At 40.9% G+C, this 18,719-nt stretch overlaps 1 protein-coding gene across 2 annotated transcripts in view; it reads left to right on the top strand.

Annotated features, from left to right (window-relative positions):
* RABGEF1 (RAB guanine nucleotide exchange factor 1) overlaps positions 1-18,036 on the top strand; it is a 70,060-nt gene extending 52,024 nt beyond the window's left edge. For both annotated transcript variants that reach the window (XM_063089719.1, XM_063089718.1), the window contains exons 5-9: positions 832-913; positions 1,866-1,998; positions 5,838-5,929; positions 11,252-11,508; positions 12,359-18,036. In XM_063089719.1, coding sequence (XP_062945789.1) covers positions 832-913; positions 1,866-1,998; positions 5,838-5,929; positions 11,252-11,508; positions 12,359-12,757 — 963 coding nt within the window. In that variant the 3' untranslated portion in view covers positions 12,758-18,036. The remainder of the gene's footprint in view (positions 1-831; positions 914-1,865; positions 1,999-5,837; positions 5,930-11,251; positions 11,509-12,358) is intronic.
* The last annotated feature ends 683 nt before the right edge of the window (positions 18,037-18,719 follow it).

The raw sequence follows: 18,719 nt of genomic DNA, 5'->3' as shown, positions 1-18,719 counted from the left end.
GAGAAAAATTTAGGGGCTCAATCTTGACTAACTTATACATCCTCAGAGAATACATTTTTGTGTTATTCCTGGCTCTACTTTCTGTCTCTGTCCATGGTTTTTTTTGTTTGTTTGTTATTCTTTTTATTTTCTAAATTACTGTGCTGAACTATAGTCATCTTTTATATAGACTTTAAACATTCCTTGGAAGAAAGTTGGGAATAAATACATATATTTTACCTATAAAACCAGTAAAACCAAATAAAAATTAGAAAGCCCAATGTTATAGGGGCCATGGAGAAATAACCACACACAAATGGCTAATGATAGTGTATACTGGGGTTTCTGAGGATTGTATCTGGCTAGAAAGTTGTTCATACTTACTAAACTGTTAGTGCCACTTTGGGAAAAGTATCACAAAGAAACCCAAAAGGAAACAGTCTTCAAAAAATTGCTTATAGCTGCAGTACAAAACAGTGAAAAAATCGAAGTGGCACAGATGCCCAGTGGTGGAGGGTAGAACTGACTGATGTAGTGGAGTACTGTGAAGCTACCAGAAATGATTAACCAGAGTAGATAAATGTAAACGTACATAAATATGTACATTATCAAAACATGCATTATATTTATGGGATAATATGTACATACAGTAAAAAGAATTAAAAGGTCATGGGATGTTGTAAATAATATTAGTGGATAGGTTTTTCTCCCTTTCAGAATTACTATAACTTGTAAGTACTTTCAGGATTAGCACCAGTGCAAGGAGTGGTTTTCGGAAACTTCTTAAGGTTAAGAGCAGTACTCGTGAACTTTCTTCACCTACCAAGCAGCCTCTTTCTCCCTTTGTTTCAGGATTTAAGCATTGAGGAACAATCAGAGTGTACTCAGGATTTTTACCAGAATGTGGCTGAAAGAATGCAGACTCGTGGGAAAGGTAATACTTTGTTAGTCGGCTACTGAGAGAATGCTGGTAGTTGCATAGGGGCTGGCTGACTACTCAGTCTCTTGGTGCTTTCCCCCCTTCTCTGATGGCCGGGCTGGTTTATCCACTCCATCCTGTAACTGCTTCACTGACTTGTGGTGACTGGTCTTATACTTAGCAGTGCCTTTGTATACTACCTTGTGTACCTTTCCAAGTGCAATTGGATAATTTATTGAGTAATGTTCAAAAACTCCATTAGGGGCAGGGGTGGAACAGATTAAAACTCATGGGAGACTTTTCTAAATGAATCCCCCATCTCAGAATCACTGTTTTGGTGAGTCATCGTTCATGATGATGTATTCTTCAAGGGGGTTGGGTCAGAAGACAAGTTGAGAATCACTGACTTAGAGCTTTAGGTTTTTAGGGATTCTTCTTGAATTCAACTTGCGTTGATGTTGGACTTTAAGATGTACTTAGCACATGTGAATAGTGAGAAATCTGCCCCAGAGATCTTAGAGAGCCCAGAGAGATCTCTTCTGTTTTATGGTAAAACTCAGAAAAATGAAAGGGTAAGTCTTGCACAGCATGCATCAGTGTTGGAATTGCAAACGTGTTTATAATGTAGCAGGAGGGAGTGGCCCGTGCTGAGGTCTTCCCACGTAGCAGGGTGTCTACCTGTTAGGTCCTGCCAAAACAGCTTACGTTAGAAATGGGGATTCTGTAAAAGGCGGTCGCAGAAGTTGAGGCAACTCTTTAAACAGTATATTTTTCATGACTCCTCTACTGTAGGAGCTGATAAATGGTATTTTTTAATGTAACATCTTATATACTTTTGTTTCTGGGTGTGTTTAATGTATTTCTAGTAAATTAATTTATTGCTACATAGAAAGTAGTATGAAAACATACTCTTAATTTAAAATGTTCAGCCTTCTCCTGACCTTTTATATTCATTTGGGTATTTCAGTGCCTCCAGAAAGAGCTGAGAAAATAATGGATCAGATTGAGAAGTACATCATGACTCGCCTTTATAAATATGTGTTCTGCCCAGAAACCACTGATGACGAGAAGAAAGACCTTGCTGTTCAGAAGAGGATCAGGTAGTCATTTGTTTTGCTTTGTCTTGTGTTTACTGCCTTCTTAATGGAAGAACGTATTGTGGAAAAATAAGGCACCTGAGTTTTAAACCTTAAGAGAAAGTAACAGCTAAAGTACCTGCCATCCTTAGCATGTAATCTTCTCTGCGTGTCAGAAAGAAGAGGAATGTGGTAATCTTGCTTATCCATCTGAATCCAGGCAGCTTTAGATAAGAACCGTGTTTGGTGTTTGAGATTGTTTCCAAAATTTCCAAGGAACAGGAGGACTTGTTTTCTTGTTTCCTAGTGCCCTGTGTGAGGAAACTGTACTCTACTTTTTTTTTTTTTTTTTTTTTTTTGTCTTTTTGTGACCGGCCGCACCTCGCTCAGCCAGCGAGCGAACCAGCCATCCCTATATAGGATCCGAACCCGCGGCGGGAGCACTACCGCGCTCCCAGCGCCGCACTCTCCCGAGTGCGCCACGGGTCGGCCTGAAACTGTACTCTACTGAACAGAGACTAACCTTCCGAAGGGGTAAAGGGCACATCTGACATAGTCATTCATTCAAGTAAGGAACATAGGCAACTGTGGGTTAGCCTGGGACGTCTACGGAAAGGTCCAGTTTTTTTTCACCCAGAGATTTTCTCTTTTTTCTCTTTTACTGTCGGGGAAAAAAAAAAAAAAAGGAAAGAAATGCAATGTAAATTACAGCTTCAATGTCTCTTGAAAGCAGCTGGATGTAAAGTAACTGAATGCCAGCTTATAAAACTATTACTGGTAATTAGACAACAATGTTCTTGGTATCCCTGAGAAGGGAGTCTTGATTTAGAGGATTGGGAATATATTGATAAATGGTTAAAAAATGCTTCTCATCTTACAACATGGAATTAATATAGAATTGCCTATGGCCAACACAAAGTCCTAAAACCATAGCTAAAGTGGATAAACAGGATGTTCTCACTGTTTCTGCTGCAGCCGCTTCTAAATGTTACATGCCTTTCCTATCATCCGAGGTGGAAATCAAGGTCCTCAGGATGAGAGCCTTCCTTTTGCTGTTTATAAGAAATTCCAGAAAAGTATAACATTAAATGGCCTCCAAAGTTCTTTTATTAAAGAAATAGTAAAATCTATAGCCAATAATTATGATATGACAGCATAGGACTGGAAAACCCTTGTTAAAACTGTATTAACAACAGCTCAATGCAGTGTTTGGCTTCAGGAGTTTTGTGATGCCACCACCACTATTTCAATGGAAAATTTAAATAATATTCCTATAGATGTAAATATGCTGGTAGGAAAAGGGTCTTATCTTAACCTCAGGATCAAGCTAGACTTCATCCTCAGGCGTTTGCTTAACTGTCAAAGACAGCTATTAAAGCATGGAATAAAATTCAAGAAACAAATACCCCTACTGGCTTTTTTGCCACTGTTAGACGAAGGCCTACCGAACCTTACATAGATCTTGTTAGAACTTGTCATTGTGTACTGGACTTTGCAAATTCTTTTTTCTCTTGGCTGATATCCAAGATCAGCTTGCCTTTGCCTGGGAAGGAAAACAATGAACTTTTCAAATGTTGCTTCCAGGTTATCTGCATAGCTCAATTATCTGTCATGGTTTGGTGGCTGGGGACCTAGCCAAGTGGACTAGGCCCAGCACAATTACAATATTTCATCATATTGATGGTATGTCAGCCACCCCCATAGGGCATCCTCTCCTGCAAAGGAGAGGGGACCAAACACATTCATCATACCTCCATGGCAAACTGTTTACAGTAGTCTCCTGTAAAAGAAATAAAATTGAGGTCTTCATAGAAATCTCCTTTGCCTATTGCCTGCAGCGACTAATTATTTAACAACCTTATAGACAACTGGTGTACATGCAAATTCCTTTGGGCCTGGCCCACCCTAGGGGAATTGTGCTGGGTACCACCAGGAACGTCATGCTTGGCTTGAAGGGAAGAATGGCTCGAGTTCTTGAGCCGGGCTGTCTCCAGATAAGTTAAGCATATCTATGGACAATTTTGGTGAGCAGGTTATGTTTTGGGCGCTTGGCCAGTTCCTGGAGGATAAACTTTCACTGAGTTACACAGGTGCAATGAAAATGTTGCTACTTTTGTTATCAACTGCTTTAAAAATCACAAAAAATGAAGGACTTGATTTATCAATAACAGAAGATTTAATTTTAGATGAGGCTCGACAAATAAAAAAATTGTTCCTACAAACATATGGGGGCCTTTGCCTAATGGTTCAACAGGACTTATGTTAGGAGAATCTAGTTATTCTAGTTAAGGTATTCATACAATACCAGGACTTATTGATTCAGATTACACTGGACAAATTAAAATTATGGTTGCTAGTTTAGGGTATCATGTCATTCTCATAGGAATTCATACTGCTCAGTCAATATTAATACTATTTATTACCCCTGGCCATATAAATAAAGAAGAACAAGGGGTTTGGGTAGTACTGAAGCTTATTGGATTACAAAGATAAATAATGGACTACCCCTCCTCACTCTCACCACAAATCAAAAAGCATTAACACATTTAATTGATTCAGGAACAAATTTTACTGTAATTGCTTCCAAAAATTGGATTCCCTCCTGGAAAACTTGTTCCTCTTTCATGACTGTATCTGTATTGGGAGGAACACAAACCCCACACCAAAGTAAATATTCTTTCAAATGTATAGGACCTGAGGGACAAACTGCCATTACTGTGCCTTTCATAATGGATCTCCCTGTTACTTTATGGGGAGAGATTTACTTACACAATGGCATGTTTACACAGGCACTTCCCCTCCAAATTTATCATGAAGGCCACTGCTAAACTCCCGCCACTCAAACTGCATGAATTACTGGACCCCCTGTTTGGGTGGAGCAGTGGCCTCTTAAAAGGGAGGAATTACAACAAGCTCATCTTCTGATACAAGGACAATTACAAGCAGGACACATTGAGCCTCATACAGTCCATGGGACACTCTTACTTTTTGCATCCCCAAAAATCAAGGAAATGGAGACTTTTACATGATCTCGGACAGTTTCCTCATCTTGTGGTTAGGCAGGAAGCTGTGAATACCCACATCAAGGCAGCAGCAGGTGTCATCTTTCCTCACCCCTACAAGTATTATTCAGCTTGTCCTCCAGGCCCAGGAGAGTGAGCCCTGGCCTCTGTACCCCAGGGGCAGTGGAGCACCTAGCCCTAGGGCTGAGCAGGAGTAGGGGGGCCTAGGAATTCCAAACGGGGTCCCAAATGGGTTGCTGATCAGTGCTTCTGTACTGGGGGGTGTCACATGAGAGGTGATTGTTGATACTGGGAAGATGGAAGACACAGCTGAGATAAGGAGCTGGAAGTAACCAGATGGGCACTGGACAGAGGTGCAGGGCGAGAGCACTGACCAAGCAGTTGGTGAGGCAGTGGGAGTCTTTGGCATGAATGGGGGAGTGGCCAGGAAACACACCAGGACTCAGGCTGAGGGCACGCGTGCTGGGTAGCCTCTCACACAACATGCCTCAGGAGCTGAGGGTGGAGTGTGAAGGACAATGAGGATCAGGAGTCACAGATTCCTCCCAAATCTTCATTCTCAAACACTGAGTGCTTTTCACTCTTAGTAGTATCATCTCACTTCAACCAGTAGAGGAGTCTTCTGTTGCTCTTGTGACACATGCAGAAGAGAAGTCTCATTTTAGGATTCTAGCTCCTTCATCACGCCAGTCGAGCTCCTAATATGCACAGGGGTGATATGCGTGGGCATGGGGTTGCCTGATTACTCAGTGGCACCCCATTTTCCGTGAACTGAAGGAAATGACAAGATAAATGACCATAGTCACTCTTGGAACTCTTCTTTACTGTCTCTCTTTGTAGAGCCCTCCACTGGGTTACACCTCAGATGCTCTGTGTCCCTGTTAATGAAGAAATTCCAGAAGTGTCTGACATGGTGGTGAAAGCAATTACAGGTCAGTGGAACCTAGAGCTTCTGCGTTTGGATGTTTTCCCCTGGAACTTAACAGTTTGCTGTGGTATTAGTCTATACTTTTTTGAGTGACTAAACAGTCACTAAAGTATTTGCAAAATGCAGACTGCCAAAGACACAACGGAATGTAGTAAAAGTGATTTGCGAGGAGTGTCAGTTTCATGGATTAGGTGCATTCAGAACAGCAGGTAAACTCTTTTTCCACTTCTTTTTCAGTGTCCAAAATCTCATTTCTTGAGACTAAACTAAGGTCAAATACAGCTAGAGTAAATTTCTTAAAACTCAGTCACATGTATATATTCAAAATAACTTTGGATGGAGGAAGGGAATTCATAAGGCAAGGTAATCCCCAAGCTGGAGTAACATATTCAGGTGACGCATCTGAGTGGTTATTAGTCAGGGATGTGCTTTGAATTATTTTTCTGGTTTGATCAGGAAGTAAACGAAGTGACCCAAAGTGATGTGGCTCTGCTGTTCTGAGAAGGTCCAGGCTCCTAATAAGGTGTATGTTTCTTGTACATATGAATAATCCAGCAGCAGTGCAACTCAAAAGTTAAAAAAAACCCAAAAACCCAAAACTCGAACATGGCCAGGACTCGAACATTGGCCAGCTTCTCCTTAATTAGGGAGAGAAGCTGGAAAGACTTGCTCGTTTAGAAATTGTTAATGCAGTTCTGTTGGGAACTAAAGCGGATCTGCTGGTGTTAGCAGTATTGGAGGCAGGCCATTAGATGGGCTTCTTTGGTTATAAGAACCAGAGACTCCCCCAAGCTTCAGGAAGAAGTGAAGGTTTGCTAAAGATGTTATTGGAGTTGTAAAGGAGGCAGGGCTTGACAGGAACTTGGCTCCAGGGCTCCTCTAGGGATTGGGTGATCTTATTGCCTCTACAATGGCAAGAGTGTCTTTACTGCAAGCATTCTGCTGCTAATGAGGTTCTTCTACTTTCTCAGGTTCTGCCTCCTTTTGTATATCTTTGCATTTCAATTCCTGTTATTAAATGAATTATTCTCTGTAGTTTCCTGTGCAGGTTCTGGAGGTAGAGTCTGCTTGGCCTAGCTAAGTGCTGTCCTCTTTGCTCTTCCAGGCTTTGCTGCGAGGCTGTGTTGTAGACCCTGTGAATTGACTCCTTTGGGTCAAGGTCTGCCTCCATCCCTACCTTTTGCTTAAGGACACTCATAAGAGATTGAAAGTGGGGACCTTCCAAAAGCCTGGGGATGGACTTGCGTTTTTTCTAAGGACTCTTACTAGAATGTCCAAGACTAACTGCTTTATGTTTACACTATTGCACAGGAATTAATGTTGAGTACCCTTTCCTGGAAGCCACAGGACAGACCTCATAAAATCAGAAATTACAAGTGCCAGACCACTGTTTACTTAAACATAGAACTAAAAAAGAGGATTTCAGTATATAAAGAGTTGTTCATTCAATTTGACAGGTGAAACTTTCCTCTCAGGGCATCTGAGATGGAGTTTCAAGAGATCGTTTTTTGTTTGTTCATTTATTTTGGCAGCCGGCCTATATGGGGTTCTGAACCCTTGACCTTGGTGTTCACAGCACCACGCTCTAACCAAGTGAGCTGACCAGCCAGTCCAAGAGATCTTTTGACAGCAGAAATTCAGCAACAAAATTTGAAAAGCCGTCTTTCTCTCTCTCCCATCTTAGCCCCCTAATCTCGTCCATCCAAACGTAGATACATCCTGGGCTCTGTGAGGACTGAAGGTTACATGATCACTTTATTTCTAATCTGAAATTATCAGCCTATGTACAAGAGTAATCAGAGAGGATACTAACCTGTAACAGTGGTCTTAAATATGGAGATGCCAGTTAAATTTCCCCAAATAATTTCATGTGCTACTAATAAGCACTGACAGTTTTGCTTATAAATATACTGAATGAGGTATTTTCCGTTTCAGTTGACATCTGTCTCTAGAGGAAAGATCCATGGGAAAAGAGTCATCTGTTTCCTCTTGATTTCAAGAAAGACCCCAATCTTGGCATTTGGGGTTTCAAAAATTATCTCTATTGTGGGAGACATACAATGAATAAAGATTTTGAGACATTTAAGCTGACATTTAGCTCCATATGTTAGAGAAGATGGCCATGGGGTTAAAACACATCCCATGTAGCATATGCAGGGTGGAGTCAAAATCTGAAGAAACAAATTCCCACTGGAGGAGTGAGGGGTCCTCTGAAGTCACAGAGAGTAATGACCAGTTCACCCCTATATTTTGTCTCTGATGGCTAGAGGAAAGTCTAAAACTTTGAATATAGAAAAATATATTTTTGAAATCTTAGTTCTGCAGATATGATCTTAAAACCCTTTGAGAGATGCTAAAACAATAAGATTTACCTTTTAGTCAAATTCAAGGAGAAAAAAATCTTACTCATTGGAAGACTCTTTCCAAGGAAGCTACCAGATCTAGAAGCCGTCAAACTTGAGTCTGAGAAACCAGTTTCCTCCCAACCAAGACAGCCTTTACATCCAGTTTTTGGTGATGGGGGTTTCTCCAGGCTTTCTGAACTCTTCCACCTGGGTAGGGCACAGTTCACTGGAACATCTTTGGTGGTGAGTGTCGGTGTGACCAGTGGTGAGAGCAGGCGTGGGCGGTGAATGTTGGCAGCCCAAGGGATCAGGAAGTGTAGCTGTTTTCAGTGAACAGGGGGGCCATAAAGGAGGTGTTGCCAGTCACGTTGTGCAGTGTAGGCTACATTCTTCTAGGGCAGGGGACTCATTTTCTAGGCTGCATAAAATTGGGACAACCACCATGTCCTCTGCCATGAGATTGAATGAGGACACTCCTCATGGCTTCTTAAAGGAAAGATGAGTCAGAGAATCCCATGGTCAGTTTCTCTGCACTCCAGTAGTTTAGTGAGTGTCAAGACCTGTAGTCAGTGGTGGAAGTTTCCTTTTCTCATTTGCTCCACCTGTCTGGCCCCAGGAGCCATCTCTCCGGAGAGTAGCACAATGTCTGGTCAAGTGTCTCTGGTCAGGTGTCCATGTGCTTTGTGCCATGGGCTGCGGCCAGACAGAAGTTGCACAGGTGGAGCACTAGTTTTTAGCCAGGCACTAGTTGCCCCCCACGGGACATTTGGAAACATCTGGAGACATTTTTGAATGTCACAGCTACGGAGATGCTACTGGCATCTAGTGAGTAGAGGCCAGGAATGCTGCTAAACGTCCCACAGTGCACAGGACAGCCCCATAACAAGGAATTATCCAGCCCAAAATGTCCATAGTGCCAATGTCGAGACCTACTTTGTTTTCAAAATTCTGTTAAGAATAAGACATCTGGATCCAGCTGAGATAGAGAACACACTCAACCCCATCTTTCCTGTTGCATACATTCTAAAGCCCTGGACAGAAGACATAAAGCAATTATCTGAGGACTCTGAAAAGTAAATAATAGACAAGTTAGGGAGGGAGATCATTACTCAAAAAGCAACTAACACAGCACAAGTTTTTTGGTTTTTTGCTTTTTCTTCTCCCATATCCTCCATTTAGACTTCAGGGTGGTGCAAATCATAGAACTACACATTGGGCAGGGGTCCAAAAGAATTCCCAAAAAACTTCCTTCAGGCGGGAGGACACTCAGAAGGGGCCTCTGCAGGATGAAGGGCGTGGGAGGACACCTGGGCTTTTCTCTTTCCTTCTCCCCCTTCCCTTCTCTCCCTTTCTACATCCAGCCCTGTCCACAGCAGTGGCAGCCACACCGGCATCCAGATAAGAAGTAATTCACCTTTCATTCACTCAAAAAACCGTAAAGAATAAAGACGAATGAGAAAGTAGCTAAAAGTTTAAAATAGAGAGTAAGGCTGGCTGGTTAGCTCACTTGGCAGAGTGTGGTGCCAGCAACACCAAGGGCAAGGGTTTGGATCTTCATACCGGCCAGCCACCCCCAAAAATTTAGGAATAAAATAGAGAATAAAAATCAACAATAAAATGTTAGAAGTCTAAATAGGATAAATAAAAGTAGTAAAAATGGTTAAAAATATCTTACCTAATCCTTTCTTGTAATAAGTTCTATTTAAGTAGAAAAAGAAATAGATTGAGATATAGCAACAGTAAGTACAACCAAGAAGTAAAAAATTAAAGGAAACAATAAAATATGCAAAAGTTATCTAATTCACACAATGGACTCACAAGTAGGTGAATAAAAGTGTGAATACGGCCGCCACGCTGTCTAGCATTTGTCCCCCACACATCTGTCTTCCATGCTGGTGGTCCCGGGAGGGTTCCCCAGGGTGCTGACCTCAGAGAGGATTGCTGAGAGCTGAAAGAACCCTTTGGCATGCACCACTATCTGGCCTGTCTGAAACTTTTATTCCTACTGGTGGCAAGAATTTGCTGTCAAATTAAGCTGCCTCAGCTATTTTCTTTCATGATGTCCCAGAAAAAAGCAGACGTGTACATCCACAGGCACATTCCCTCCTCCTCTTGTGTTATTCTAGCAGTGCTGACAGTGTGTACTTAACCATTCTTCAGTGTCTCCTAGTCTTTTTGACAGAGGGTATGCATTTGAAAGAGCCCACTTGTTGGACTTAGTGGTAGTGAAGGGCAGTGAAGCAATTTTTCATTGAAAGAAATAAAACGTTATTTTGAGATTAAATTTATACTCTTCCTTTATCCCCTCTGCTAACCATCAAGTTATAAGTGTCATAAAGGTTCTGTAGATGTCTGTATTTAGTGGGATTTACATGCTACAAGGACAGGCCACTGCAGATCTAAGTGTGTTGGATTTCAGTGGCAGTATCCACTGCTTTGTGTGGTAGCCATGTTTCTAAAAAGCAATATGCAAATTGAGACTTTCTAAACGTAGTATTAAAATGTATTAGAGGAACAGAAGCAGTAAAAGCTACTTTTAAAGCTACTTCCTTCTCCATGCAGCTTAGAGGCGCTTTGCCCTTGTGATCAGGAGCATGGGCTTTACAGTCATTTAGCCTTGGTTTCATCTTCCTGCTCCGTCACTTGCTGTCTGGATCATCTTGGGCTAGTCATTTAACCTCTCTGAATTTCAATTCCCTCATCTAGAAGATGGATAATAATTGTATCCATCACATAATCTGAGGATTAAAAGGAAAACACTCTCAGAGCATGCTGTGGAGTGCCTGGCTCATGGCTCTGTGTCCTGCGAGTGTGAGTTCCTATTTCCTGTTGGTGGTCTAAGTTTCTCATACACTAGGTTAACTGCTGGGGAAGAGGTTAGTGAGGGTACCTCTATAACCTAATAGCTAAAGAACGATAATTCTATTGCTTCTCTTTGTGATAATGTCTTCATGGGAAGCACTGGCTTTTCTGCTTTATAGATATCATTGAAATGGACTCGAAGCGTGTGCCTCGTGATAAGCTGGCCTGCATCACCAGGTGCAGCAAGCACATCTTCAACGCCATCAAGATCACCAAGAACGAACCCGCCTCCGCGGATGACTTCCTGCCTACTCTCATCTATATCGTGCTGAAGGGCAACCCGCCGCGCCTCCAGTCCAATATCCAGTATATCACCCGCTTCTGCAACCCGAGCCGACTGATGACTGGAGAGGATGGCTACTACTTCACCAACCTGGTGAGGGTTTCATTTCTCAGTTTTATAGAGAAGAGCCAGGAAGTTGTGTGTTTTAGGGATGTGGCGTATCATACACTGGCCTGCGCTAGGTTATACTCCTGAGTGAGGGCTCAGCATGGTTGAGGATGTGTGCTTTGTGCTACTCTCCTAGGGTCACACTACTGATGCTGTTATGTGATGGAGGTGATAGTTAATTCAGGTGCTCTGATTTCAAAGCTGTTATTTTTTCTTATTTGATGTTAAAATCTTTCTGAGGCCTGTGTGCCACTCCAGTCCCTCAAGGACACCTGCCCACTGCAGGCCAATGGGGTGGGTCTGGCAGGCCCTCCAAAGGGAATGGCTTTACGGTGCATCTGGAAGGGAGGCTGCCCCAGATGCTGGGCCCTGGCAAGCCCACCCACAGCAGTGGTTCCTCTGCCCTGCAGCTCGGCAGAGAAGCAGAGCCGCCAAATTCAAGGACACATCTGGTTCTTGTGCACGGGTGGCTCTGTAGTTACCAGTGTGGAACAGCAGCAAAGGCACCTCCTATACAAGACCTGAGGACCTTTGAACAAGCCAAGGAGAGGACTGAATTCCTGACAGTCTGACTCAGTGGGGGTTAGCAGCTGGATTTAACTAAGTGGTTTTTATAGCTGTAAAGGAAGAAAAGTATTATTTCAGATGGGGTTATAAGGAAACATGATTGGCTGTGTATTGGTAATTTTTGAAGCTGAAGTGCATGGTGTTTAGACTGCATTGTCTACTTTTGCTTCTGTTTTAAATTCTCGATAATAAAAAGATTTTTAAAAATCTATTTGAATATTTATAACTTTCCGAATATAAGTATAACAACATTGTCTTCTTTTTGTAGTGCTGTGCCGTGGCTTTCATTGAGAAATTAGATGCCCAGTCTTTGAATTTGAGTCAGGAAGATTTTGACCGCTACATGTCTGGCCAGACCTCTCCCAGGAAGCAAGAATCTGAGAATTGGTCTCCTGATGTTTGTTTAGGTGTTAAGCAAATGTATAAGAACTTGGATCTCCTGTCTCAATTGAATGAGAGACAGGAAAGGATCATGAATGAGGCCAAGAAACTTGAAAAGGACCTAATTGATTGGACGGATGGAATTGCAAAAGAGGTTCAAGACATTGTTGAGAAATATCCGCTTGAAATTAAGCCTCCAAATCAGTCATTAGCAGCTATTGACTCTGAAAATGTTGAAAATGACAAACTTCCTCCGCCATTGCAACCTCAAGTTTATGCAGGATGATAAAAATTGACACAGATAGTATTTATTTGGGCCTAAATTGTAGGTAGCCCTTACCACAGTCCCTTGATTGGGATGTAGAATATAACTTAATTGCTTGTAAAGGTCAGAATGTTGTTAAAGGTACAGTTTGTGGGGGTTGTTTTGTTTTGTTTTTTTCTTGGCAGGGGAAGCTTAGTAATTAATAAGCTACTATTTATTTGAGTTGCTGAGATAGATTCATTTAAGGCTTGTGTGAAAATTTTGTCTAAATCTTTTTTTTCCTCCATGATTTTCCTATGCACTTCCTCTGTGGCATTCACTGTGGTTTGGTTTTGGGTAAATAATTGCCTTTTAAAGGATAAAACAAATGAATGTTACAAAGTGTGTATTTGAGGGAATTAAATGGTACCACTGTTCCACAGTTTGAAATAATTTTATAATTGTAAAGACAGAAGATATATTGATAAGTAAATATGTAAAATTGTAAATATTTTTTTAAAAAATGGTGTCTGCTGTGCATGGCATTTCATGTATTCATTTTTTTTTAGTTTAAAATGAAATATATTGAATGTTTGTCCTTAGCACCATATTATTTGGTTTACCCTACTAAAATGAATCCAGAAGTGTTTAGACTTACTCCCTTAAAATGTGGACTCCATCATAACAGTATGTTAGCCCTAACTTTGAGATCCTGTACAGTCAGAGACTATGACACCATTAAGGTTCAGGATAATTTTTTGGTCATGTAAAGTTGCTGTTCTCAGTGTAATCGTTTGAAGACTTTGAACCATACTTCTAGCATCTTTTTTCTACATTCATTCAGCAATTCTTTATTGCGTTCTTTGATGTAAAGGAGCTGGCTCTGGGTGTGGGGTGGAAGATGGCAGTAGGGTGCTCTGCTGGTGAGGATTGATGGGGTTCCCTCAGAGCTGTAGAGTGCAGGGGTGCCTTGCAGCCTCCAATGTGAACTTTTGGGCAACCCAGACACATGTCATATAAACCTCTTTCAGGGTTTGTTTGTTTTTTGGTGGCTGGCCAGTACAGGGATCCGAACCCTCAACCTTGGTGTTATAACACTGTGCTCTAACGGAGCTAACCGACCAGCCCTCCTTTTTAGAGTTTCTTACCCTCAGTACTGTTGACATTTGTGCCCTGAGAAATTCTTGTGGTGGCGGCTGTCCTGTGTACTGTAAGGTGTTTACAGCATCCCTGCCCTCTACCTGATGCCAGTAGCAGCCCCCACAGTTGTGAAAAATTGTCTCCAGACATTGCCAAATGTCTCCTGGGGGTGAAATTGCCCCCAGTTAAGAACCACTGATCTCTGGTTAGTGAGGGAATGATCCTCCTGGTAGTTAATATGATGTAACCAAAGAACATGGCATCAAATGCACAGTTACAGTGTTAACTGATACCTCATTCAGTGAGGCCCTACAGCTACCTGCAGTGTGGAAACTTTTCTAATGCTAATAGAGCCTTCATAGCCTAAATATACCACTGATGATGCTTCTTCCAGTCAGGGACCTCTGCAGGTGATCTGTGTACGTGTGAAATGGTAACTCCCCGGGCACCGTTCTTGAACAGAGCCACATCACACAAGCAGTTTGAAAGGTTCTCTGGCTTTCCCATGATCTTCCTAAGAGTGTACGTGTACCACAAAATTGTAGAGTAGTAATTTTGGAATAAAACTAGGGTAGTTATAAAACTTTTTATGCTTTATTTAAATTTACATATAAAATCTATCAAGTATGGCACATCTAATGTCATAAAGCACCGAAGACATGAAGCAGTTAGCCAAGTCAGCTTGTCAACAAGTGCACATGGGAGGTGATGAGTTACTATCACATGCCAGGAAGAATTTTCTTGTAGAACAACCTTGGCCCAAATGATTTTAGTAGAAAGCTTCCCCTTTTTTGTGTGTACTTTCTAGGTGCTAATTTAGGTATGCATAGTCTTAATTCTCCTAGAAATATGCAGCTCTTTTAGTTGTTGTACATTATATTTGTTAAATAATATGTGCATATCAGCCTCCTGCAAAAGCTGGCTTCTTTGGATTTCTTACATATTTTTAAAGTAAGTTGTCGTGTTGATTTTTTGTAGATAGCTCATATTGGTCTAATTCTTCAGATATGGACTCTTGCCTTATGTAGAGGCTTATATTTCTCTTAAGTCAGCATCAATACAATGGCCAGAGTTTCTGTTTTCTCAAAAGAAAGTGTTAATATTTTATGGATTATAAATGTTATTGGAATAAAGCTTTGGAACAGAAGTTCATATTACTAAAGTTTCATGATCTATTCCTCGAACAAATAGATTGATTTTAGCTCTTTAAGAGAATATACATTAATATTCTTATTTTTCAAAGGTTTCCTTTTCAAGCTATAACCATCATTATCATACTTAAAAATGAAACATTGTAATGAGACATTTTCCAGTTAAAATTAAAAACCAGGTAAGGATATTTGCTATCACCACAATTAACATTGTTCTGAAAGTTTTATCCAAGATACTAAGTCTTTAAACAGAAATAAAGGTAGAGGAAAAAGGATTTAATCTGATCATTACAGAGATAGTTTGGTGGTGAGGACATGAACTTGAGCTAGAAGGCTTGGATTTGGTTTTCAGCTTTGATTCTGCCTCTTACTTGTTAGCTCTTGGCCTTGAGCAGTTTTCTCATGTTTCAGTACCTCAGCTGAGAAATGTGTTAATAATAGTACCTGCTTCAAGGGATTGTTGTCTGGATTAAATGACATAGAACAAATGATAGCAATGCTCTGTGGTTGCCACCTTGAAATTGTTAATAATTTCATCTTTGAATTTCTGTTGTGTCAGTGAAATCTGATGGGGTAATGGAGCATGCAGTGGGAGCTTGGAGCCTTGGCACATGCCTGGTCTTGTCTTCTGCCACCTGCCCAGAGCAGGTACCCTGTGACCTCTCTAGCCAGAGCCTGGGCACCTAGGAATGGCTGTGCTTGAGTGTGCATGCCTGTGGTGGTGTCTTGGGACAGGGCATGACGTTGGCCAGTGCTGCCGTGGGCAAGTGGCAGCTGAGAGCTGCCCATCGATTGGGAGTCAATTACAGGAGGTCAGAAGTGGAGCTGAAAGTTCCAACCCTCTAGTTAACTTGGTCTTTCTGGTGACCCGCTCCATCCTAAGTCATCTCATTAGTATAAACTCAGGTGTGATCTAAAGGGCCTTGTGAATAACTAAAGACACTCCTATCACTGAGGAAGTTTTAGGAGCTCTGTGCCAGGAACTGGGGACAAAGACCAAATACATTTATTAAACCACAGACTTGAATAGACATTTCTCCAAAGAAGATCTACAAATGGCCAATAAGCACATGAAAACATGCTCTACATTGCTAACCATTAGGGAAATACAAATCAAAACCACCGTGAGATACCAGTTCACACACCCTTCAGGATGGCTATTATAAAAACAAAAAACAGAAAGTAACAAGTGTTGACAAGGATGTGAAGAAATTGAAACTCCTGTGCATTGTTGGTGGGAATGTAAAATGGTGCAGCTCCTATGAAAATATGGCCATTTCTCAAAAAATTTTAAAAAATTACCACAGCTGGTCAGTTAGCTCAGTTGGTTAGAGCATCAGGCTGATAACACCAAGGTTGAGGTTTGATCCGTGTCCCAGCCAGCCGCCAAAATAAAGTAAAATAATAAAAATAAAAATGGAATTACCATATGGTCCAGTAATCCTACTTCTGTATATATACCGAAAAGAACTGAAAACGGGGTCTCAAAGAAATATTTGCTTACCAATGTTCACAGCAGCATTATTCACAATAGCCAAGAGGTGGAAGCAACTGAAATGTCCATCAGTGGATGAATGGATAAACCAAATGCGGTAAACACATAAAATGGAATGTTTTTCAGTCTTAAAAAGAAGGAAATCCCGACACGTCACAACATGGATGGACCTTAAGGTGAACCATGCTAAGTGAAATAAGCCAGTCCAAAACAGACAAATACTCTATTATTCCACCTACATGAAATTAGAAGAGTGAAATTCATAGAGACAGAAAAAATAGAATGGTGGTTGTCGGGCTGGGGAAGGGGGTAGGGAGTTCGTGTTTAGTTGATAGAGAATTTCAGTTTGGGGAGGTGAAAAGAATGCTTGAAGATGGATAAGGTGATGGTTATCCATATGAATGTCCTTAGCACCACTGTACTCTATGTTAAAAATGGTTAAGATGGTACATTTTATGTTATGTGTATTTAATTATAATAAGAACTTTTAAAAAAACATTGGCAATCTTCAATGAAATTGATTTGAGTGAAAATGGTCAAGAGATTCAGAGGTGCAAGTTGTTGCAGAAAATGATATTCTTACTGTGCTAGAGTATTCCCCACGTTACATGATAAATTTAAAGAGATCAAACAATATCATGAATAGCAGGGCAGACATCACAAGTCTAATGTGAAGTACGTTAGGTACATGAAGTACACAGCACCTTTTATGAAGCATTGTTGCCAAAATATTTAACTGGAATCTAATCAAGTCTTTAAACCTAGCTTCCAGTTTACAGAAAATTGAAAAAAATGTGGACACAAGTCCAAAATATGTGACAGGCTGGACTTTTAGCTCAGTTGGTTAGAGTGCAGTGTTATAGCAAGGGTTCGAATCCCTATACCTGCCAACTGCAAAAACAAATACGTGACATTTTCTAAGATAATTGCCCTTGGTCTCTTAAAAAAGTCAATGTAATGAAAAAAAAGTAAGACTGTTCTAAAATCAGACTAAAGAGACGTAACCAATGAGGGCAAAAAATAGCTATAAAAGAGAATTTGAGGACAACTTTGTAAATTTGAGTATGAATTGTACATTGTATGATACTAGTACATTTTTACTATCTTTAGGGGTAATATGAGGGTACTTCAAAAAGTTTGTAGAAAAATGCAGTTAAAAGATACTATGAATCTTTCCATGAACTTTTCAAAGACCCTTCATAATAGTCTTGCCGATGGGGAATAGTTTGTTTGTTTTTCCTATGGTGTTTGGTTGGAGGAGTGTGGGGTAGTCATAATGTCTTCTGATTTGGTAGATCATCCTTTTCCCTTTGTTGGTTCCTGTGGGCAGTTTTGGGTTGTGGGCTTCTTCTACACCCAGTCTGGAATATATAGGAGCCTGGACTTCCACACTGGCCCAGTGGTAATGAGGCACCCTTCTGTCTCTCTGGTCTTAAAGAAGGCTGAACAGGGAGCCTGGAACTCCAACCCTGCTCAGTGGAAATGTGGGGTGCTTCTCTCTCCACAGTGTCAGTAGAGGTTGAGTGATAGGTGAGAATGAAGTGTACCTCCCTGTGCCCTGTGGGGTAGTGTCAGTGGAGGCTGAGTGCAGAGCCTGGACTTCTACGTCCACCTGATGGTAAAGAGGTAGCACCTTCCTTTCCCCACCAGAGTGGTGTTGGCAGAGTCTTAAATATTCTGAAAAGGATTATTCAAATCAGATTGAGAGTCTCATAACTTAATACCCCCAATGTTCAAGATACAATTAAAAAAAATCACTCATGATATCTGAACCAAAATGACACATATGTTAGAATTATCTGACAAAGATTTTTAAAGAAGCCATTTGTAAAAATGCACCAATGAGCAAAGACAAACATGCTTGAAACAAATGAAAAAGTCCCAGAAAAACCATTGAAGATATAAAGAGACAAATGGAAATTTTAGGACTACAAAAACTGAAATTAAAAACAAAATGAAACAAAACAAAAAACCACCTTACTGATGGACTCCATATCAGAATAGGGAAAAGAGGAAAGGATCTGTGAACTGGGAGATGGGTCAATAGCAATTCCCAATCTGAACAACAGAGAGAAAGTAGACTGAAATGTTAAAAGGTAGCCTCAGGGACCTGTGAGACAATAACAAAAGATCTAGCATGCTTGTCATTGGAGTCCAGAAGGAGAAGAGAAAGAGTGTATGGATAAAAAAAATATTAAATAGCAGTTGAAAATATCCT

The sequence above is a fragment of the Cynocephalus volans genome, chromosome 3 (genome assembly GCF_027409185.1).
Source record: "Cynocephalus volans isolate mCynVol1 chromosome 3, mCynVol1.pri, whole genome shotgun sequence".
NCBI classification, from domain to species: Eukaryota; Metazoa; Chordata; class Mammalia; order Dermoptera; family Cynocephalidae; genus Cynocephalus; species Cynocephalus volans.
Note: the sequence above shows the minus strand (reverse complement) of the source record. Positions and strands in the feature narration are given on the sequence as shown.